Genomic DNA, 24805 nt, shown 5'->3' with positions numbered 1-24805 from the left:
CTTGTGCCAGAAAATCCAAAGGATTAATAATTGCTTGGTAAGCTTAAGTAGGCTAGTTAAATTCCGGTAAAAGTAATTCAGGTAAATGCAATTAATCTAAATAGGACTATGAATAAATCAAACCAAGGCCATAAAATTCCCAGGGTAGTTCAGTTTGGTCCCAGAATTCAATTAAGTTCCGACCCGGTTAAAGTAAAATTAAAGTAAACTAATCCCGAGTAGTAATGCTAAGTAAACAGACAGACCTAATTTCGACTAAATTTATTACTACGCCCATATAATTATATAAGCCTTTGTAAAATTATTCAATCTGAGTCTATGCCTAATTAATTCTCACAAACTCCAATATTACAATAGCCTAACTATGTAAAAGGGCTTAAAATTTAGTCAAGGTAAAGAAAACAGTGTATTACGTCTTGAATAAGTAAGTTAAGTTAAATACGTAAGTTAAACGTTAAAAGACGAAACCGCTCCCTACGAAAAGTCCGTTGGCTCAAATCAGCCGTCCAATAATGGCGGTCTAGTCTTTGTGGAAAATTAGTATTTTGACCTACCTTCAAGTTAACCCAGTTTAGACACACACCTCTTAATTCACGTGTAAACTAAAAAACAAATCCTATATATTTAATCAGCAAACCCAGCGACCTCTAATCGCATTCGTGGAAATAAATTGGTACGTTGATAAGAAATGTTCTTCCACTTACCGAATTTTCCGTTGACCGATCAGTGACGAAGGCTGTTAAAAGTTTTGTTGCAGATAAGGATATTCGGAGATAGGATGAGGTTTTTAGGATAGGTACAAACAGGAAAGGAGATCATACTGTAATAGTATGAATCTCTCTTAATGTGATATCCTTATGACTCATGTATTTACTATACTGCACATGTATACAGTACTGATGTGTCAATTGTCCTGACTTAGACATTCGGAGGCTACCATACATTTTAGGACAATTAACTCAGACTAGCCTATACAAAACACTTCAAACCATAGGCTAATATAAGGTACCTCATAGGCCTAGGCTACTATACTTCTTGGCCTATCCTTAGCTGGAACGGTACTTGACGTCGGAGACTGGTCGAATCTTCATTGTTGTAATAAGGGTTGAGGGAAAGGCTGGCTCCCGGGTTTTTTTTAATAATATTTCTTCTTAACAGTAGGTGGATACATTGTAAAAGTAGCTTATTCCTAGCTGTACTCCTTCAATACCAGTTAGACCAACACCGATCCTATACTGGTTCTTACACAGGACCCCTATACTGGTTCCCTGTAATACAAACAGTTCATTTAGGATGGCAATCTCGTGCCAAAGAGCAGCAGTCGTTAGGCCTTTAGGCTATGCTACCCATGCCTAACTTTACTGTTTACACATCACAGTTAGCCTGACTTTATATGCATAACATGGGTGGAATTTACTCTAGGAATTGACATTTCATAAACATATGGAAGACTAATTCACATCTTAGCCTACATTTAATTGATGGTACAATTGCAACAACATGCAGACTCACATGGTGCAACTTACGTAACAGTACCATTACAATTCCTGGCAATTGGCAGTTATATCAAAGTAAAAGTATAAAGAAGCACTACCAAGTGTTATGGCAACATATACATTATAAACTAAGACAAGTGCATACCTTTTACAAGGGAGAAATACGTCATTTCAAATGAAATATAAGGGGAGAGACATCGTTTCCCTCAGCGTTGCCGTACTCGTCTCGAACAGAGAGATTTTAGCTTTTGCAACTGCGCACTTGGTTACAGTTACGTACTTACGTACATACACTCGATCATAGACAATCTCAACTTTGAGTGGCTAACTTAACATCTTGATAAGATGAAAACCAATTCGGTTTTCCAGTCCACCAATTTCCATGAGTACTGTCATAAATACTAAATGAATGATTTCCATCATTACATCACTTTACCCCTACGGAAATTGCTTTTCATTTATCAAGGACAACCAATCCCTTAATTATAATATTTGGGTAGATAATAAATCTGACAACAACAATACAGGTCCTGCACACAGTAAATACTTTCTATCTCTCAACCAGAGACATGACTGCTTATCTCTCAACCAGAGACAAGCTGGACTTTTAATCATTAAGGTCTGCTAACAGACTTACAGAGCAAGTTGTGGGACGCCACCCTTAAGGCGTGTTTCTACCTAACCATCCTAATAACTTTACCAAGTTAAACACTTATGTAAGAGTGATCTTAAATTCGGTTAAGATCTAGTCACTCCTCATTAGGGGTATAATCACTTATGGTTATTTTTCTCACAAACAATCGTTTACACCAACATTCAGGCTCATTCACTCAATAACCATGAGCAGGAAAACTTTCCTTTGAAGATAATATACCTCTTTAAAGCATCCTAATGACTAACTTACACATCAGTCACATAACTTGAGCAACTCAACCAGAGTTTGTAAAGCTTTTGGACGGGTAGCTCTTCATACAAAACTCAACTAAGTTCAAACAAAACTCAATGAGTATAAGTTCACTGTACACAAAACAGGTAGTGTCATCATCAGATCCATAATCTATGAACATAACATCTACATACAAGAATATATACCTGGAAATGGACATAATGGTTATATATGTGTGAACTCTTCCAAAGCATGCAAATACAAAAAAACATTCTTCACAGAAAATACAAAAATACAGTACAAAAATTACAATGATCTCACAGTTCTTCTATTAACCTAGAGGGAGGAACAATATTAGTAGCACCTCTGGTTTGTACTCTTTCATTCACTACATCAGGAGTGGTATCATCCATTTCCTGCATGTTTACTAACCACTGTTCTTGTCCTATAAAGGGTTTCACTTTGTCAGCAGCACGTTCAATGATGGTTTGGTCAAACATGTTTCTTAACTCATATTTAGCACCATCCCTAAACACTTTGGTTACTACATATGGACCGCACCATCTGGGGTTTAGTTTCTTACTAGTGCTAGGAATCACATTTTCATTTTTAACCCAAACAAGCGAGTTTTCATCCGCTTTCTCATTTTTCCTCTTTTGGTTAGCTATTGCACGATACTTACTGGCCATCTCTCTATGAGTTTTCTGAATTATTTCATGAGCCTTTGCAATGGCAGTATCTTCTACATCATCCGTAATTGTGGGCAACACACTAGTCACTTGTCTAGGAGCTCTACGAGAGAAAAATACATAGTGAGGTTGTTCACCAAGAGTGGTATGTACAGCAGAATTGAGCACATGCTGTGTTTCACCTAAGTATTTAGGCCACTGATAAGGATGTCCTTTACACATTACATTTAGTAATGTTTTCATAGTTCTATGCATTCTCTCACTTACACTGTTTCCTTGTGGATGATATGGGGTAATATAACCAGCATTTATCTTATGTTCCTGGCATAATTGTCTAAACTGGTTTGAGGTGAATTCAGCACCATTATCAAGAATGACTGTCAAAGGTACACCAAAGTCATTCAAATAGACTAAGAAGTTTTTGCTTATTCCTCTGCAGACTTACTTCGCAAAGGTTAGAATAAACATATCGGCTGTAATGATCAATAACAGTCAAAACATATCTATAACCATTTGCACCAGATAGCATATCAGTTAAAACAAGACTGATTCGCTCTAAAGGCTTAGTTACAGGAGGCAATTCTTGGAACTGTTGTTGTAAAGAACTACTGGCTTTATGTTTTTGACACATAACACATTCACTTACATATTTAGTAACATCTGTACGCAATGAAGGCCAATAGAACAAGTTTTCAATAGCATCAATTGTTTTGCGTCATACCTTAGGTGACTGACATTGCTTCAATGACCTAGCTTCAAAGCTGCCTTTGTTAAGTCCTTAGGAACTACTAATTTCAATTGAATTGAGTTATCAACTTTATCTGCACTGAGATACAACAATCCTTCATACAACATGAACTGATTAATCAAAGCTCTAGGAAACCCTTTGCGTGGTAATTTACCACCTTCTAGGAAAGTTATTAGTTCCGCCCACCTTGGTTCCTCTAACTGCTTTTCTTTGAACTCATCTTTGCTCAGACCAAGATAATTGTCCCTACTCTGATGAAAGACTGCTCTGACTGGTCTACTTAGTTGATCTGCCACCTGGTTATCTTTACCTGGCCTATATTCTACCTTGAAACGGTAATCCTGCATTTCAATTACCCATCTGCTCATTCTAGGTGACTTTGTTTTTCTCTTGAACACTGAAACTAGAGGCTGATGATCTGTGTGAATGGTAAATGGAACACCCCACAGAAAATGATGGAATCTACGACAAGCTAAGACAATAGCAAGTGCTTCTCTTGTCAGTGGTACTGTACCGCTGTTCACTGGCTTCAGCTTCTTAGAGAAATATCCAATGGGTTTTATCTGACCATCTTGTCTCTGCATCAAAGCAGCACTACATGATCTAAACTAGCATCAGTGAATAATTCAAAGGGTTTGGTCATCTGAGCCTTTACTAGCACTGGAGCAGTGATTAATGCTAGTTTCATCTGTTCAAAGCTGGATTGACAATCTTTTGTGTCCACAAAAAGGGTTCTTTCTCTTTTAAGAGATTAGTCAGGGGAACAGCAATTTTAGCATAATCCTTAATGTGTTTTCTGTAAAAACCACACATTCCTAAAAATCTCCTAGTTTCCTTGACATTATTAGGGGGTTTCATTTCTTGGATGGCACTGATATTGTCTGGAGATGGTATGCAACCATCCTTTGAAATTATGTGACCTAAGAATTTGATTTCCTTTTGGCCTATCTGACATTTCTTTAGATTTAACTTCACTCCTCTTTCACTGAAAAGTTTGAATAGTTGGTCTAATCTTTTCAACAAGATTGGAAAACTGGAGCCCAAACCACAATATATCTAAGTAATTCTTAACCCACCCTTTCCAATAAGAGGAGCCAAGATATTAGACATGATACGTGAAAATATAGCTGGACTGCAACTTAATCGAAAAGGAAGGCGTTTGAACCTATACAGTGAAACTCCATCGCTAAAAGTTGTTAAATCTCTACTCTCTTCATCTAATTCCACTTGATAGTATGCATCTTTCATATCTAAGGAGGCATAATAATGGTTCCTGCAGCTGTTTCTACCATTCTTCTAACCTAGGTAAAGGGAAAGGGTGAATATCAACCTGAAGGTGTGTGTTGACTTTTACGGTAATCAAGGCACATTCTCTGAGTATGATCTGGTTTCCTAACAAGTACAATAGGGCTAGCCATGGCAGCACTGGAGGGTTCTATTATTCCTCTTTCTTCCATATCTTCTAACATGGTGTCAATAAGGGTTTTGGCTTTTTCAGGGTATCGATATATGGGAGACCTAACTGGCTGAGGATCACTTACAGCAATATGAGCTTGTACATCTTGAACTTTCCCAATTCTTTTTCTTCAAGGATGAACACTGAATTATTAGCAACCAACATGTCACTTAATTCTGCTTGTTGATCAGCAGTAAGATGGGAATTTATCTTGCTGAGAAAGCAAATACTTAAGCTTTTCTTCTCTAGTATTTCCTGACTTGATATTAACATTAATACTAGGAGGAACTAAATCATTCTGAATCTAGTTTTCCTGCATTTTGGAACTGGCTGATCAATGTCTTCTTCACTGATTATCCTATAATACCCTAATAGAGTTCCAACCTTCATTGTCATCCTGGCTTTAGTATTATTGACAAGTGGCAAAAACACTTCCTGAGCATCATTAACCTTAAGGCATAGTGCAGACTGAGTTTGACACTCCTTAACTTCAGGTACAAATTCTAACAATGTGTTAGGAGGTTTCATCTACAGGTAAGGATAAATACCAGCTATATACTGAGGTAGAATAAGTTTCCTTTTAAGTCTAACCTGAGCTTTATGAGGAACATTAGTTGAAGTACTTTAATCTGCCTGACCCTTTTATTAGATGGTCTAGGTTTCAGATACCTTACTGGATAAATGTGTCTATCCCAAATAATAATTTTATGTGCATCATCCCATGTCATTGGTGCAGACCTAATCAAATCGGCTCCTAACAATAAGTCTGTGTCCAGATAACATCAGGCACAACAGAAAACAAATGGGTAACCACCCTGGAACCAATGTGAACATCCAAATACACTGTACCAAGAACAGGGAGAACATGTTGAGTAACTCCAGTAAGTTGTGGTATATTTCTCATTTGATTACACTGTAAACCTAAAGTTTCTATGAGTTTCTTCTGTGCTATACATACTTCACTACCCGTATCAATTAAGGCACAACACATTACATTGTTAATCATCAAATTGATAGAAGGAGACCTGACACTTGGGCTTAGTCATTCATTCTTAACCTGCCCTGGACATTTTGCTGAACCTCTTTTACAATTTGGTTTGTGACAATCAAAACAAACACCTTTTGGAGGGTTACGTGGACATTCAGAAAGTTTGTGATCTCTGACCTTACAGTAAGCACAGTACTGATTGTTTTCTTTATTCCTACTAAACTTCTTTAATTTGTTAGACAAATCACTAATTTGCTTCTTCAGATCTTGCAATTCTGTGGTTGTATTTGCATTACTATTTACTACAGGCTGTGGTTGGGAATTGCAATTATTAACAGGAAAAACTTTACGTTGGTAACATCCCCACTTATGGTAGCTAGAGTGATACTCATATTCACAAATTCAATGAATCTTTCTAAGGGTATCCTATCATCCAGGAAAATCCTTGAGTCTTTCCTGGGATGTACTGCTAAGTCCTCTATACAGTTTCTTTTTCACAAGACTGTCAGCTTTGGGAAGGGAATCCTTAGGAAATTTCATTTCAAAAGCAGACAATTTACATTTCATTCTGTTTAACAAAAATGCTCTAGGGGCTTCGTCTATACTGTAACGCTTCCATCTCAATTCCTGCCAAGCCTGCGTAATATTGCTGAACAAGCAAAGTGGTGATTCAGTATGTCCTTAAACTGACTCCAAGATATGTTATTTCCCCTTTTTACCATTTCAGCAGTTAATAGAGTTGCAATTTCTTGTTCCACTCTGGTAAGTGCTACTTGGATTCTATCAGTATCTGCAGAAACACAGAATTCTACTTGACTAAAAAATCTAGCAAGTCTATTATCAGTTCCAACACTTGTAATTCTGACAATGTCAACATCAAAATATCCTTAGGTTTCAATACAATCCCTTAGAATGATTATCAATAGGGTTATTCAGGTTACCTACTGGAACGAAGGGGTTATTGACTGTGTTCTTCCCTGAAATGGATTACTGGGTATTACTGGCTGTGTACTATTATTTGATAAATTGTGTGTCAATAGTGAAGCTGGGTTATTGTGTGGTGTCATTGTTATGTCTGCTCTGTCTAATGTGACAAATGGGTTAATGTCTGAACTATTAGCCCTGTTAGGATTGGATGGTGTGGAAGTGACAGGTGTAGAGATTGATAAATTAGCTATTTCCCTTTTCATGTCAATAAGCTGATCACACAACTGCTGCATTTGACAACCCTGAGTGTCCATGGCAGACAACAAATTATCATAAAAGTCTTCTCTCTCTATATCACCCTCCATTTTGCAGGCTATGTTATACAAGGAAACACAGGTAAAAATAATCACATAGGCTACAATACAATAGGCTAACAGTACCTAAGCAAGAGTGACATAGGCATACTCACAGGGTTAGGCTATAATACCTGAAAATAAGTACAGAAATAAGGGTTTCATGACCAACTTTAGGACGTGAGGTTGGAGGTATACCTATCTATAACAGATAAATACATCCTTCACCGCTGTCACCATATGTTATAGTATGAATCTCTCTTAATGTGATATCCTTATGACTCATGTATTTACTATACTGCACATGTATACAGTACTGATGTGTCAATTGTCCTGACTTAGACATTCGGAGGCTACCATACATTTTAGGACAATTAACTCAGACTAGCCTATACAAAACACTTCAAACCATAGGCTAATATAAAGGTACCTCATAGGGCCTAGGCTACTATACTTCTTGGCCTATCCTTAGCTGGAACCGGTACTTGACGTCGGAGACGGTCGAATCTTCATTGTTGTAATAAGGGTTGAGGGAAAGGCTGGCTCCCGGGTTTTTTTTAATAATATTTCTTCTTAACAGTAGGTGGATACATTGTAAAAGTAGCTTATTCCTAGCTGTACTCCTTCAATACCAGTTAGAACCAACACCGATCCCTATACTGGTTCTTACACAGGACCCCTATACTGGTTCCCTGTAATACAAACAGTTCATTTAGGATGGCAATCTCGTGCCAAAGAGCATGCAGTCGTTAGGCCTTTAGGCTATGCTACCCATGCCTAACTTTACTGTTACACATCACAGTTAGCCTGACTTTATATGCATAACATGGGTGGAATTTACTCTAGAATTGACATTCATAAACATATGGAAGACTAATTCACATCTTAGCCTACATTTAATTGATGTACAATTGCAACAACATGCAGACTCAACATGGTGCAACTTACGTAACAGTACCATTACAATTCTTGGCAATTGGCAGTTATATCAAAGTAAAAGTATAAAGAAACACTACCAAATGTTATGGCAACATATACATTATAAACTACGACAAGTGCCATACCTTTTACAAGGGAGAAATACGTCATTTCAAATGAATATAAGGGGAGAGACATTCGTTTCCCCTCAGCGTTGCCGTACTCGTCTCGAACAGAGAGATTTTAGCTTTTGCAACTGCGCACTTGGTTACAGTTACGTACTTACGTACATACACTCGATCATAGACAATCTCAACTTCGAGTGGCTAACTTAACATCTTGATAAGATGAAAACCAATTCGGTTTTCCAGTCCACCAATTTCCATGAGTACTGTCATAAATGCTAAATGAATGATTTCCATCATTACAATACAAACCAATTATTTAAAGGGTTATGAATTTCTAAAACCCTACACAACGTAAATTAAACTTAAAGAGCGAAGTCGCCGAACTAGTTGTCGCCTTCTTCGCTTGCCGTCTGTTTGAACAAGGCCCAAAAAAACCTGCGCCCGACCTAAGCCTACCCCTTGAAAAGGCCTATGTCAGGTCAATGGTTCTTATCACTCCCCAAATCAATTAAATAATTTCTTAAATAATTTGAAGGGACAGTTAAATCTATTTATTAAATCTATCTATCAAATATTTTAAATGCTAAGTAAAGTTAATCAAGTTATTCAAAATATAATATTAATTTTTCTGCAGAGCTTATACTAAAGAAAATGGGGTATAATTACTTTGTAGCTCTTAGCAGTGACTTCGTTAAAGGTTAGAAAATGTATATGTACAAATAAATTTACAACAACGTCTTTCATCTTGTTTACTACTAAGGTTAACCCTTCATTAATGGCATGTAATTCAGCTGTGGTAGTAGAAGTTTTATCTTCTATTCTTTTTGACAGCGTCTCGTCATAACTCACATCATTTTCATAATATTCCCTTACAACCACCCCGCATCCAACCTTGATACCATTAATTGAACCATCACAATACATATGTATACTATTAGCTTTCGGTAATGTGTTGATTTTAGACAAAATTAATTGTTTCAATTCGTATGTGTTGCACTCACTTTCTTTACAGTCAAGTTTACTAATGCTTACATTAATTCTGTAACACAACCACGGCTTCATTGAAACTACCTCTTGTAATTTTTGTGGTGAAATTATATCCTCCGATTGCTCAAAATAGTCCACAGCACATAATTTTCTTTAAAAAGGCAACAACGGTAGGAATTTTAGGCACTGGAATTTTATTACAAACCAGAAATCAAATTGTATTTACCTTAAATCTCGTTGGTAGTCGCCAAACGCAAACACGAGAACTAATCTAGCTTTCTTATATAACTCCTATACACATTTGGCCAAACATACAAATTAACTTATATAAGATACTTAGCTGGTTCGTCGTCTTCAGGAAGATAAGTACACTTAATTACATAGTATAACTAATACAGAATAGCAGCGCTCGCCACTATTGGGATCCAAGAATTTCCCCTTAAATTGCCATGTGTGCACAGTAACCCGGACAGCCGCACATTACCCCAACATTAAGGCGGGAAAAAAACAGAGGGAAACTCTTGTCGCATTTGCGAAATACAGGCGAAAAAATATCACTTATAATTAAAAATAATTAATAATCATTAATTAGTAAATCACAAAATCTAAAATAAAGTTAATGATAAAGAAATTAACACCTTTTTTTTAATGGAAATGAAAATTAAATGTGTCATTTTATGACATTCTTGGGCCAAGCCAAAAAAATATTAAGCAACAAAAAAGGGTGATTTCTCACATAAGAATTAAACTTAACTTACAGAGCTCCTTGTTTTATGAGCTCCCTCCTCTCTGGTGTAGCTCTAGTTTTGCTAGCACGTTGAGGACGTGTTTCAATCATTTGACCAGGGGGATGAGGCATTTCAGAACTAGGAACAGCAGTGTTCACATTATCATCAAGAGTACCTATAAGTTCCTCATTCATTGGTTCACTAACCTCTAAAGGTACAAGCTTTTCAACTGTTCGTGTACTGACATGACCTTTGCAGAACACATCTACAGAATGTATGACTCCTTCTGAATCAGGTCAAAGTTCAACAATTCTACCTAAAGGCCAATCTTGGAGATTCAACTTGGACCAAAACAACATTCCCAACTTCAAGATTATTCAATTCCCTAGCTCTATCAGAACCATAATGACGTTCTCTTAAGGAAATTATATATTAATTCTTCCAGACCTTCTCAAACTTGGATATGATACAAGACAATAAGGAATATTGCTTATTCAATTGATCGTGGTCCATGTAAGTAGGATCAGATTCATCCGCTAAAACTACTGGTGGTATAGTGTAAGGACAACGCTTATTCATAATTTTCTCTGTATATAATTCATCATTCGCGTTGTTCTTACTTCCCTCCGAGAGAGCGTTCAGCGGGCTTTCCGCCAGTGTATAAAGCTTGTATAACCATATTTTGTGTACTTTTATATTTTGTATTTTATGTCTCTCAAGAAACACAAATCGGGTCTCGCCGACCCCCTTTTACTCTCTCGCGGGTCGGTAACCACATTTCCGTCCGCATGCTGTATATTTATATTTCCCTTGACTGTAATAAAAATCAGTACACTTCTACCTGCCTCTTTGTTCACCTCTCACAACTGGTGACCTCCCGGTTTGGACAGTGACCCAAGCGGTTTTGGCTCAGCCATTAAGGGACTTACTACCGCCGCTCACCTTCAGAGATCTTTAACGGACTCACACGGCGCCTCAGTATAGATCTCTGAAAGCTCCTACCGTGGAAATAACCAACGCCTCTAACGGACTAAATACGGCATACCTGCCCAAGGTGTGTTCAGGCGTTTCCTCAAACGGTTTGGCCCGCCATTCACGACTCTGTCGACCGTTTCTGTGAGAGAGGACAATGGGCGCAGACAGTACCACGCGGGAAACCCAGGCCTCCCCCGCCCCAGCGACGGCCTCGGACACAGCGGCTGCTCAAGCTGTCAAATTGCCCCCCTTCGCAACGGCTGACCCAACCGCCTGGTTCTTCCGAGCTGAAGGGCAATTCCGAATCGCGGGGCTCACGAACAAAGTACTGCAGGCTGACCTCGTCGCAGCGGCTCTCCCGACAAGAGGTTGTTCGACGAACTATCTAAACTGGCTGACCGGTCGAGCACGAACCGGACTTGTCACGCTCGACGAGATAAAAGAAAGGCTCGTGACAGCCTATTCTGCGGCCATCGCTGAAAAGGCCGCCCGTGCCCTCGACCTAGTCGCGAACCCCATGCACGGCGCCGACCCCCAAGATGCCTTGGACACTGTGATGGGCCTCGTCCGTCTGCCCGAAATAGGCCTCGACGGAAAAAAGAAAGAGATCTGCCTGAGCCGCGAAATATTCCTGCGGCAACTCGAGCCGGACGTCCGAAAACAGCTGACCGATGCGTACACCCTACAGGACGACGAACTACTGGAGAAGGCAAAGAAACTGACATTGTCGAACAATGCCACGAAGCTCGCCGCCCCCCGATCCTCCGTGTGCCTGGCTGCAGAGAAGGAAGAAGACGACGATGACCCAACGCAAGAGATCGGCGCTGTATCCCAAGGGAAGTCCTCCCACGCGCTGCGAGGTGAAAACTCCTGGTGCCGCTTCCACCGGAGGTTCGGGAGATTCTCCAAGAGGTGCGAAAGCCCTTGCACCTTCCAGCAGTCAAAAAACGGCGACGGCAAACAAAACCAAGGCCGCCCGTGGCAGCGGCCTCGTCAGAACCACACACCGTAGGGTTCTACGTCCGCGACGCGATCTCCGGCCGGAGGATGTTGGTGGACATGGGGGCGATGCACTCAATATTCCCGCCATCAGGAAAAGACCGTAGCCGCGAGCCCAACAAAACAACCGCCCTCGTCGCCGCAAACGGGACCCCCATCCGTTCCTAAGGCACGAAGTCCCTCGAAATATCCATCATGGGGCGAAACTACGTCTGGGAATTCACCATCGCGGACGTCAGGATCCCGCTACTGGGGGCAGATTTCCTGGTGCAGAACGGCCTCCTGGTGGACGTGGGCCGCAAACGCCTCCTCGACACAGGGACATGCCTTTCCCTACCACTGGCAGCAGGCCCGGGCGCCCCTACAATTTGTACCATCGCCCCCCACAAGTACGGCAACCTCCTGCAGGAATTCCCTGAAGTCTTCAAGCTGGAACTTCGTCAGGCAGCAGGGACGCCGCCCAAGCATGGAATATTCCACCACATAACCACCACAGGCCCCCCGACACACGCGAAGTTCTGACGACTCCCTCCAGGCCGCCTCCAGGAGGCGAAGCAGGCGTTCTCGGAGATGGAACAAATGGGCATCTGCAAGAAAGCGTCGAGCCCTTGGGCGTCGCCCCTGCACATGGTACAGAAACCTGACGGCACCTGGAGGCCCTGCGGAGACTACAGGAGACTCAACCTCGCTACAATCCCCGACCAATACCCCTTGCCAAACATGCAGGATTTGACAGGGGCCCTCCATGGGGCGAAGGTCTTCACAAAAAGGGACCTCTTAAAATCCTATTTCCAGGTTCCAGTGCACCCCGAGGACGTCCTCAAGACTGCCATCATCACGCCTTTGGCTCCTTCGTCTTCCATTACTCAACCTTCGGCCTGAGGAACGCAGGGGCCACCTTCCAGCGCCTGATGGACAGTATCCTGGGGGACCTGCCCTTCTGCGTCTGCTACGTTGACGATATCTTAATTTTTTCCAGGTTCTTGGAGGAGCACCTACATCATGTCCGAGCAGTCCTGAAGCACCTGCAGGAAAACGGGCTGGTCGTCCATTTCGACAAATTCACCTTCGGCGCCAAGAAGGTGGACTTCCTCGGGCACGAGATCTCCGTGGCAGGCGTGCGCCCCATGGCCTTGAAGGTAGGCGCGGTGCAGAAGTTCCCAACACCAACCACGGTCAAGTCCCTGCAGGAGTTCATCGGGATGGTCAACTACTACCGCCGATTCATCCCCGACGCCGCCCGCACCATGTCTCCTCTAACACAGGTCCTGAAGGGGAAACCAAAGGCCCTAACGTGGGAGGCCGAACAAGAGAAGGCTTTCAACGAGATGAAGAGGGCCCTCGCCAGAGCCGCGACATTATGCCACCAAGACCCTACTGCACCTTTACGCCTCACCACCGACGCCAGCAACGTCGCCTGCGGGGCTGTCCTCGAGCAGATAGTCCAGGGCGAGCCCCAGCCACTCGCCTTCTACAGCAAAAAACTGTCAGCCGCCGAGACGAGGTACAGCACGTTCGACCGCGAACTCCTGGCGGTGTACCAAGCAGTGCGCCATTTCCGCTACCTCCTCGAGGGCTCCTCCTTCACGATCAGGACAGACCACCTACCTTTGGTACACGCCTTCACCAAGGCGGGCGACGCGTGGTCAGTGAGACAGCAGAGGCACCTGGCAGCCATCGCGGAGTTCGGTTGCACCATCCAGTACGTGCCTGGCGAGAAGAACCCCGTGGCAGACGCCCTATCGAGGATAGAAATCAACGCCGTGCATCTTGGGGTTGACTACGAAGACCTCGCCCGGGAACAGGCCGCCGACCCGGAGACCGCCGCATACCCGCACAGCTATCACCGCCCTCACGTGGGAAGACGTGCCCTTCGGACCCGCAGGCACGACGCTCCTCTGTGACATCAGCACGGGCCGCCCGCGCCCGCTGATCCCAGCCTCCCGAAGGAAAGCCGTGTTCGATGTCATACACGGACTCTCGCATCCCTCAGGCCGGACGACGATGCGCCTCCTGATGGAGAAGTTCGGCCACATCCACATAGACGTCGTGGGCCCCCTGCCCCCTGACCCCGCCGGAAGATGCCAGATACCTCCTGACGGTAATCGATCGCTCCACCAGATGGCCCGAGGCAACACCGATGTCGGAGGCAACCACGAAAGCATGCGCCGAGGCCCTCCTCGCCAGCTGGGTCAGTCGATTCGGAGTGCCAGACGAAATCACAACAGACCGCGGACCAGTTTTCCTGTCGGAGTTGTGGACTGCCCTGGCCCGCCTAATGGAGACGTCGTTACACGCCACTACCGCCTACAACCCAGCAGCTAACGGCATGGTGGAGAGAGTCCACCGTTCGATCAAGGCTTCCCTGATGGCGCGCTGCACCAACGAAAATTGGAAGAGCCAACTACCGTGGGTCCTCCTCGGTCTCAGGACTGCCCCGCGGGCGAACGGCGAGGCATCACCCGCGGAGGGTGTGTCACATCAGAAGTCAACGACGGCGAAAGCAAGAGATTCTTCAAGCAACTTAGTGTCTCTTATGGCAACGTAAGACATGTCTTACATCAAGAATCATTCAAGAAACCGTATCATCGTTTAGTGAGCGTCTTCAGCAGGGCATATCTTCACGAAACAAACCGGACGTGTCTGCTTCCTATGGCAACGCAAGCTTCGTCCTAACCGTAAGAGATGTCTCTCATTTAGAATCATTCAAGAAGGCATCATCGTTTATTGAGCGTTTCCAGCACTTCAAGAAACAAACCGGACGCGTCTGCAGCATCGGATCTTCAAGACTAGCAAGAGAAACGAATCATTCAACAAACAAACAACGCTAAGAACAAGGGTCATCCGCTAAACAGAGAAGGGGCACCAAGGCTGTTTCGTTATCGAAACACCATGACTTCCCACAAAATCAAGCTAAGTACAATCCTTTTTATTCATTTGGAGTAACTTTGAGTGTTTCCTTTGCAGGTCGAATTTCGTTATTCCTGTAGCTGAAGTTACGAGACATTCTTAATATTACTTTTTTACAGAAATTATCTACATCATTGGGACTTCGCTACTGCGAGTTTTTATCTTTGAGTTTTTGTCAACTTTATTATCTCAGAAATTCTCCTGAAATATTATAATCATATACTGTGTTAATCTTATAATTTTGAGTGACTATTAATTCTGTACATAACAAATCATATTAAACGTTTAATATGCGTTTACGCAGTGGACGTCTGTATTTATACAGATGCATGGATAGGGTCGTTAGGCACCGTAGTGATAAAAAAACACACAAAAACAAGTGGAACTCCTGTACAAATCTGGATAAATTAGAGATAACACTATTTCGGGTCAGGACAATAATGGCTCCTGTGCAAGGTCCCAATGGCAGTTTTAGCCTCGAGTTTTTTTTGTTATATGAGTCAAAAATCGAATCTCTATGACTCGACTTAACTTAAAAAAAAATACGGCTGGATTGCAAGGAATAACATGTCTGTAAAAAATTTCATTAGGTTAACATACTTAACATTCATATAAACAAATTAACAAAAATATGTCTCAATGCGCTGACCTGGATCCCTCACTATTTCAAATTTTAGCAAAGAATGAAAGTAAACCACAGCAAGTACATATAGTTAATAATAACGCAGTAGGGATAACTTGTTTTAATAGTAATCGCTCAATTCATAATAGTTCCAGTCATTCTTACGTTCGTTGCTTTATACGTAACCAACAGCAACATAATGCTAAAACACACAAAACGTTGTCGATGATAATAGAGAAGAATCCTCATTATTATAAAAAGAAACAGGTAAACAGTAAATCTGCTAAAAATCAGAAACAAACAAATCGTGCTTCAGCAAACTTGGTTACTGTGTCATCTAGTAAAACGGTCAGGGTCATTCAAAATCTGCCGAGTGTTGAAAGCAAAGCACATTCCACATAAGCGACTCTAGTGGAGGGGGGAGAGTGATGTCGGATCATTCATGCCAAACACCTTTTTGAATTAAAAAGGAATTTTCCTATGAGTCACACGACCGTATCAAGTAATCAGAGCAGGTTGCTGTAGTTTTAATATAAAAAAAGTTATTATAAGTAGTGGTGGATTAAGCCCAACTGTATGTGCCGTAAAATTAGAATATCATCCATTTACATTGTTTTTATTCCATTAGTCCACATAATATCCTGTATCTACGGACTCACGGTTGTTGTTCGAACTTCCCTATTGAGAAGTTCAGAGTATGGTTCAGTAATTGGCAATAAAGAGTTAATTGTCGTAGTGTAACGCAGATTCAGTACAGGGCGGATAAGGTGTATGCTTACAGATACTTTTACAGTTATAAAAACCATTTATCTGTATCTAGTGTAATTGTAGGATATCCATCTATGGGTATACAAAACATTATCTTACCTCCTGCCAAATAAGGCGTGTTTATCAAAGGGAAATTCTATAAATCTTCTAACACATTAACATCCGTTTTGGACAAAAAGAGACAGTTAATCAAATAATAACTTATATAGAGGAACCAATCACTTGTCTCATAAATCGTGACAGAATTCTCTCACAACCGCAGTCGCAGTTTGCACGCAAAATCTTGAGACGCATGCACCCTCGAATGTCTTAGTGCGTGTAAAAAGACTTTGCTGGCATCTGAAAATTTTAATCCCTTCCCGACACTCTGAAATATAACGGGTTCCGCGAACAAAGCACTATACACTGTTGACCCACAGCAACAAGTTAATATTGAAGTCTGCAACCATCCGAACACCAATCTAGTGATCAAAAAAACCTATATATATCGTGGATATGGAAGTTATAAATATCGCATTTTTTACTGTTGCTAAATTTAATCATGCCCAACCAGTTATACTCTATCTAAAGTAAAATCAGTTAAGTCATTCAAGCAGAGGGGATTCAGCAGAAATTTTTTTATCTTTTATCTGAATACCAGGATGTTTCTCCACTAGCGAGTGATCTCTGAGGAAAACGGATGTCATTGAACAAAAAATACAGTCGAAGGACAAACATAAAGCTATATACGTACTTTCGTATAGACTCCCAATTAAATTTCAAAATGAGATAAATGGCGAAGTTGAAAAAATGTTAGTCATAGGAGTCATTAGGAAATCAAATACCCATATAATTTTTCCCTTAACACATCATGCCTAAAAAAGATCGGTCTTGGCGTATTGGCGTAGATTTCTGTCGCTTAAACGAGGAAACGATTCCCGATCATTTTCCAGTGCCATGTACCAACGATATCTTATCTTTGTTAGGTCAGAATAAATTTTTCACCAGCTTAGACTTACTTAAAAGCTTTCATCAGATACCATTAGCTATGTGAGTGTACCTCATACACCGCTTTCAGCTCACTCAGGGGACATTATCAATTTTTACGTGTGCCTTTCGGTTATGTTGCGCCCCAATTACATCACCAGAATGATTAATATAGTGTTTGGAGATCTTTTAGGGGATACCCTACATGCCGATATGGTTGGTCTTGTAATCTTTTTTAATACCTTAGAAGTACATCCGCATAAGCTAGAGCTAGTGCTACAGAGACTAAGACAAAATAATCTCAGAGTAAAATATCTAAATGTGAGTTTTAAAAACCGAACATGTTTATTTAGGTTTTATGTGTCTAGTCAAGGTCTTAAAGTGGTCCATGGTAAGGTGTTGGCTATTCGTAACTTGCCGGTACCTATTAACGTAAAGGGGGATAAAGCACTTTTGCGCTGTAGTGGGTATTACTATTGTAAGTAAATATGTAACTCTTCAATCATAGCAGCTCCTTTAACAGATCTTACGAAAAAGGGCGTAGATTTATTATGGTCTGAAAAGCATGAACAGGCGTTCAATATCTTAAAAGTGGAATTATGCAATTCACCTATCTTAAAATTCCCTGATTTAAATAAGGAATTTTTTTTATTGCAACAGATGCCTCAGACCAAGGGGTAAAAGGGGTACTACTTCAGCAATATGACAAACAGTTCTTTCCTATAGCTTTTTATTCACGTAAACTAAAGCCCTCTGACACTAAATATGCAGTAACAGACAAGGAAGGGCTATGGAATCGTTAACTCACTAGTACATTTTAAGTTCATAATCTACGGCTATCCTGTTAAAGTCCTTACTGACCATAAGTCCCTTACCGAGTTTTTCAAGGCTTTAATCACAGTCCCAAAGGAACTCGGTGGCATATGATCATTCAGGTCTTTGGAGCCCAGATAGGATATCTACCCGGGAAAGCAAATATCATAGCTGACGCATTATCCCACAATCCCGCACCATACTGCAAAGAACCATTAGTTGGCCTAAAAGATATAGAAACATCCGTGCCTATTGTTAGAACCATATCTGAACAAGAAATTCATTAACCCAAGAGATCGAGAACATTGAAGACCTGGGTTGAAGCGCTGAACTGTTACAAACTGAACAAAACAAGGGTCAGCAGCTAAGTAAAACAATAAATGCTTCGAACGGAAATCCTAAAGCAAAAGTATATTTAAAGTATGTGTAGCAGAATTATGTAATCAAAGGTAATATTATATGTAGGTCCGTGATGAGGAAAACCCGAGGAACACAGCAGGAGACTAACGACCAGGTAGTAGTAATAATATCTTTCATACCAATCGTCCTAAACTGGTTGCATTCCAATTCATTACACGGTCATCCAGGGTTCTCTATTATGTCACAGAAAGCCAAATCACTATTTTACTGGCCTACAATGCTTACAGATATAAAAAGCACATAACTAATTGTCACATGTGTCATGAAAACAGGGGACACACTAAGACACCTGTCACTTTAGGGGCCTATCCCGTGTCAAATCAATCCTTTGAAAGAGTACACGTAGACTTATTAACAGGGTTTTACGAGTCTGACAGAGGAAATAAACATCTCTTAGTGTTAATAGTTGCCTTGACACGTTATATAGAATTAATAGCACTAAAAGACAAACACTGCAATTGAGTGCGCTAGGAATATTTATGAGTGCTACATCAGTAAACACGGAATTCAACATATGGTAATCTCTGACTCGGGTGGTGTAAATCAATAATAATTTCCCTTAACTCATGTGAATTCCTCTGCATTAAGAAAATCAATACCATATTTTATCACCCAGAGTCAATCGGTTGGGTAGAACGGATAAATAAGAAAGTTTCAATGTCCTACGAGTTACACCCTGGGCATTGGATCTGGACTGGATTATAGCGGTTCTCGCGGTTTTAAATACTTTTATCATTCATATCATGTATCTATAGAAATGATACCGCAAGTAGCCTTATACGGTACGCCCGCTAGAACGCTTTTCCACATATTCAGGCCAACCATTAATTTATCAAATATAAAGAAGTATCGATAAAAGTACGAGTCAATATGATATACTCCGTAAGAAGTTGGAAGGGTTACAATTATAATGAAAAGGAATCGCGATAAAATCAATGAATAAAACGTAACCATATGCAGTAGGTGTTTATAAAATATCCAAATATATATGCGTAAAGGTTTGAACTCTAACTTAACGCCTAAGTTTAGTAGCCCATTCAGTATTCTAGGGTATTAACGACAAATAAGCTAAAAGTTCAAACACATATCAAACCTACTGGCATACTGTCTGTTCTGATGGTTTATATTCGTAGTCAATTAAAAAAAAAAAAAAAAAAAAAAACTTAAAGTAAGAAAGTCTAGAAGTGAAAATGTATACCTATGTGAATAATCCTGTATGGATCTTACAGGGTAAATAATATATATAAAATTTGTATGGAAACCTTTTCCATTAGTTTTGAATAAGGAATATCTAATTTAACATAAGCAATTACATATATTTTACAATCTTGCAGGTTTCCAACATGAAACTATTATTATATTGTTCAATTTTGGTATTGTTTTTTCAGACATTCTTCTCGTGTGGGTGGAGTATTCAAACAAAAAATATCCAATTCATACATGGCTTTCATTTGAAAGTACTAAAGTCGTATTTATATAAGTGAGTAACGTAACTCTTAAAGCTGGCTTGCTGCCAGATGATGAGGTGCCTAACGCGTTTTGCTGAATCCTCATTGTTCCTTTTAACCCCGATAATCCGCTTGCACAGGCTTCATCTGTAGTTGTGTGTTGCCTTGTGCTTGCAAAACAAGCCAACTGGAGTGGAATGCTTAGCACCAACTTCTTATGGGCAACGCAGGTCGTTAGGTACAAGTGTCTTATCCGCGGTGATCAATGCAAGTTTAGTTAAAGAATTGCAATAGTTTTAAAATTAATTAACAAAATAAGCGAATAGAATTTCTATAACATCAAAATGAATTAATTTTTTTTCTGAACTTCATAGACAATTAGTCAATAAATTACCCTATGGCATTGGTAAACGGGCATTTTAGAAGTATCAGATCATGGATATGAAATATTTACTTGCAACACTAGCATATTACACTTCAAGTAGATCACATTCGTGGGAAAATGTCACATTTTCTTGAAAAACTCAGTTTATATAGTTACATAGTGGGTTCTTTCGTAGCATCACCTGCCTATTAAATTCTTTACATTAACCTGAGAGGATGCACACAAGAAACTTGGACATGAACCTTTTGTTAGGGGCACATAGGATCAGATTTGATCACAGTTTAATTTAACTAAAAAGTAGCACTGACCTTAATTGACATCTTTGGTCAATACTGAACGTAGCATCAACCTTGAATGACAGTTTGCAACATTATCCTTTTAATTGACAGCTTGAATTAATACCAAAAGTAGCATTGACTGATTGCCAGCTTGAGTTAATTGAATCGACACTTATTTTGAATACTGGTTTCATAGTTCATGTAGTAGTGAACCTCTAGACAGCAGACATCTTCTCTCTGCATCCTTGACCAGCACAATGAAAATGGGGTTAATGGTGACCATTGGTATAATCCAGCATCAACTGACAATTAAGTTAAAGTTTTCCCTATCATCATCATCAACAGTTGCGCTAAAATTCACGTCTGACTGAGGCTAATGGTTTCATTGTCTGCCCAAAAGTAGACCCTAAGAAGATTAGACGTATAAAAGATATTAGTGACTAGTCACATGGACAAGTTAATTTATTGTAGTAATACTTACAGTGTAACACCCCTTTATCAAATATCGTCAAAGGTAAAGGAAGCAGATTATTATGTAAAATAAAAAACAATAACAAAATTTTCTAATAAATTATTGTTTTTTAATAACGTTTATCCTTATTTGTTTTTTGTTCAATTTCTATTTATTTCATTTGTACTTTCTTGCTGTGAATACAGATTTTGTTTAGGAGGTTCAACAGTCACGCAATTCCAGCACTGACAGCCAACACATCCTGAGATTTCACGCCTTTTGTATTCACGTAAATCTGTTTTCATGGAGGGAAGTTTCGCATAAACCGGATCTTAACTGCTCCTGCAATCACTATAATAGAATTCATATCTGTCAACTCATCCATAAGTAATAAATAAATGCTCAGAAACGTAGATGGCAGCATGTCGAGAATCTTCCTCTCCTTGGTCAAGTCGTTAGTTTAGTTCCACGGTCTCTCCCTCTCTCGATCAGGAATATTGGGAATATTCTTAAAAATAAATAAATAGTATATATATATATATATATTAAAGGAATAAAGGAAATTATTCCAAAAGGCATTAACTTAAAAAGAACTTAAGAGAAGGCACAGGAAAAGAACGGATAATGATTTTTTAAGAAGGATCACGTTACTCGACCCAAACGACCAGGTCTTTAGCTGTCAGGCATGTGGTTTACATCTCCCCCCAAAAAAAACCTCTGTCCATACCAGAGATTAGTGACCGACGAGGAGATTAATGGCCACCGAGCGATATCTCCCAGGCATCTTTGAGAAATTGGAACTGAACTCATTAATGCCTACACCAGCCTACTTCCCGTGATTAATCGGCATTCCCTTCGTGTGACAGGTCAGAGAGAGCCATCTGGCATATGTTAGAAAGGAATTCTATGATCCCTTGTTTAAAAGAGGGAAAGTGTTAAACTCGAGAGCTCCTCCCATTCCCAAAGGTAGACCTATGGATTTCGACGAATCAAGAAGCAGACCAGATAGTGGGACACCCCAGAAAATGTGTCTCAGCGAATGACCTACGAGATTGACCCAGGGATACACCCCCAAGAAGCCAAGGCATCAAGCAGGAGGCGTTTCCTAATTTAGTCTCTACGAATCACTATAGAAAATTTGACAGGAAGGCGGTTTTGTATAAAGTCTGTAGCCACTCAGACACAAGAAGTCTTTCAGAAGTTGCCACACCCAATCAAAATCCAAAAATCCTAAGGCGGTGCTAAGAAGATATCATCCTAATAAAAAGGCCAGACAGAGAGAGAGAAGACAGAAGGAGAAGGAGAAGAGAAAAGAAAAGGACAAAGGGGAATAGAGGGGAGAACTGCAGAGTGGCGCGGCAGTAAAACCAAGACCAAGAAAAGAACAGAAGTGAGGGAAGGTTCTGAAGTGTGGTGTGTGAAATAGAGTGACCATGACAATCAATACTCGGTAAATTTCCCTCGTGCCTAAAGACTCGTAATTGCAACAAGTGCCTTTCAAAGAAAAAAGTTTTATTAGTCCAAGAGCCCAGAAACTCATTGGTGGAAAATTTATAAGAACCCCTAGCAAAGAATGAACATATATAAGGACTCATCAATTTAATTTCTCCCAAAATTATAACCTTTAAATAATTCCAGAGTGAAAACATTCAGCAAAGGTAAGAAAATTTATATACTCCTATTTCCCCAATTTACAGCCTTCAAGTTGGTGCACGCTACCTTAGAGCTGTGTGTAGAGTAAGTACCGTCACACACACACACACACACACACACACACACACATTGTGGGAAATTTGTTTTGCTCAGTGGGAAGATCGAAGGAATATACTCTACAAAATTACAAGGGTAATTCCTTCCACTGAGTGTTCTCTAGTAGTATTTATAAATGGTATAAAACGGCTGTTAAGCACACAATTCTTCCGTGCGCCTAACGTGTTTTCAGACTTGTGCCAGAAAATCCAAAGGATTAATAATTGCTTGGTAAGCTTAAGTAGGTTAGTTAAATTCCGGTAAAAGTAATTCAGGTAAATGCAATTAATCTAAATAGGACTATGAATAAATCAAACCAAGGCCATAAAATTCCCAGGGTAGTTCAGTTTGGTCCCAGAATTCTATTAAGTTCCGACCCGGTTAAAGTAAAATTAAAGTAAACTAATCCCGATTAGTAATGCTAAGTAAACAGACAGACCTAATTTCGACTAAATTTATTACTACGCCCATATATTATAAGCCTTTGTAAAATTATTCAATCTGAGTCTATGCCTAATTAATTCTCACAAACTCCAATATTACAATAGCCTAACTATGTAAAAGGGCTTAAAATTTAGTCAAGGTAAAGAAAACAGTGTATTACGTCTTGAATAAGTAAGTTAAGTTAAATACGTAAGTTAAACGTTAAAAGACGAAACCGCTTCCTAACGAAAAGACCGTTGGCTCAAATCAGCCGTCCAATAATGGCGGTCTAGTCTTTGTGGAAAATTAGTATTTTGACCTACCTTCAAGTTAACCCAGTTTGGACACACACCTCTTAATTCACGTGTAAACTAAAAACAAATCCTATATATTTAATCAGCAAACCCAGCGACCTCTAATCGCATTCGTGGAAATAAATTGGTACGTTGATAAGAAATGTTATTCCACTTACCGAATTTTCCGTCGACGATCAGTGACGAAGGCTGTTAAAAGTTTTGGTTGCAGATAAGGATTTCGGATAGGATGAGGTTTTAGGATAGGTACAAAACAGGAAAGGAGATCCATACAAACCAATTATTTAAAAAGGGTTATGAATTTCTAAAACCCTACACTACGTAAATTAAACTTAAAGGGCGAAGTCGCCGACCTAGTTGTCGCCTTCTTCGCTCGCCGTCCGTTTGAACAAGGCCCAAAAAACCCGCGCCCGACCTAAGCCTACCCCTTGAAAAGGCCTATGTCAGGTCAATGGTTCTTATCACTCCCCAAATCAATTAAATAATTTCTTAAATAATTGAAGGGACAGTTAGTTAAAATCTATTTATTAAATCTATCTATCAAATATTTTAAATGCTAAGTAAAGTTAATCAAGTTATTCAAAATATAATATTAATTTTTCTGCAGAGCTTATACTAAAGACAATGGGGTATAGTTACTTTGTAGCTCTTAGCAGTGACTTCGTTAAAGGTTAGAAAATGTATATGTACAAATAAATTTACAACATCCTCCCAGGGGAGATAACACAAAACACACAGTTTTGTGTTAGGTTAAACAGCTTCATCATTAATCAACTGCTGTAAGAATCGCCTCGAGTTGGTGGCGGCTCTTCTCTTCGGTCTCTCTTCTGCTGGATAGCCTTCAGAATTTTGACTGTCTCCTAAATTTTTCTCCGCAGCTTCTACAGTATACATATCCTCTGGCTTAGAGACCTCCAGCGGGTAAAGTTTGTCAACTGACCTAGTTGTCTCTCCATTGCTGGTCTGTAGCTTCACAACTC

At 40.1% G+C, this 24805-nt stretch overlaps 1 protein-coding gene and 1 long non-coding RNA gene across 2 annotated transcripts; both read right to left on the bottom strand.

Moving 5' to 3' along the window:
- Positions 1-4503: 4503 nt before the first annotated feature.
- Positions 4504-5067, bottom strand: LOC135209370 (uncharacterized). Its single transcript, XM_064242067.1, has 2 exons — positions 4991-5067; positions 4504-4804 (listed from the first exon to the last, which is right to left on the bottom strand). The coding sequence occupies exons 1-2, from the start codon at positions 5065-5067 to the stop codon at positions 4504-4506; spliced, it is 378 nt and encodes a 125-aa protein (XP_064098137.1).
- A 3020-nt stretch (positions 5068-8087) lies between these two features.
- Positions 8088-8890, bottom strand: LOC135208982 (uncharacterized). Its single transcript, XR_010313270.1, has 2 exons — positions 8608-8890; positions 8088-8235 (listed from the first exon to the last, which is right to left on the bottom strand). It is a non-coding gene; the product is annotated as an uncharacterized LOC135208982 (long non-coding RNA).
- Between the last annotated feature and the right edge of the window lie 15915 nt (positions 8891-24805).

This window comes from Macrobrachium nipponense, chromosome 37 (genome assembly GCF_015104395.2).
Source record: "Macrobrachium nipponense isolate FS-2020 chromosome 37, ASM1510439v2, whole genome shotgun sequence".
Lineage (NCBI taxonomy): Eukaryota > Metazoa > Arthropoda > Malacostraca > Decapoda > Palaemonidae > Macrobrachium > Macrobrachium nipponense.
The sequence above is the reverse complement of the archived record's forward strand: the minus strand, read 5'-3'. Positions and strand labels throughout refer to the sequence as shown.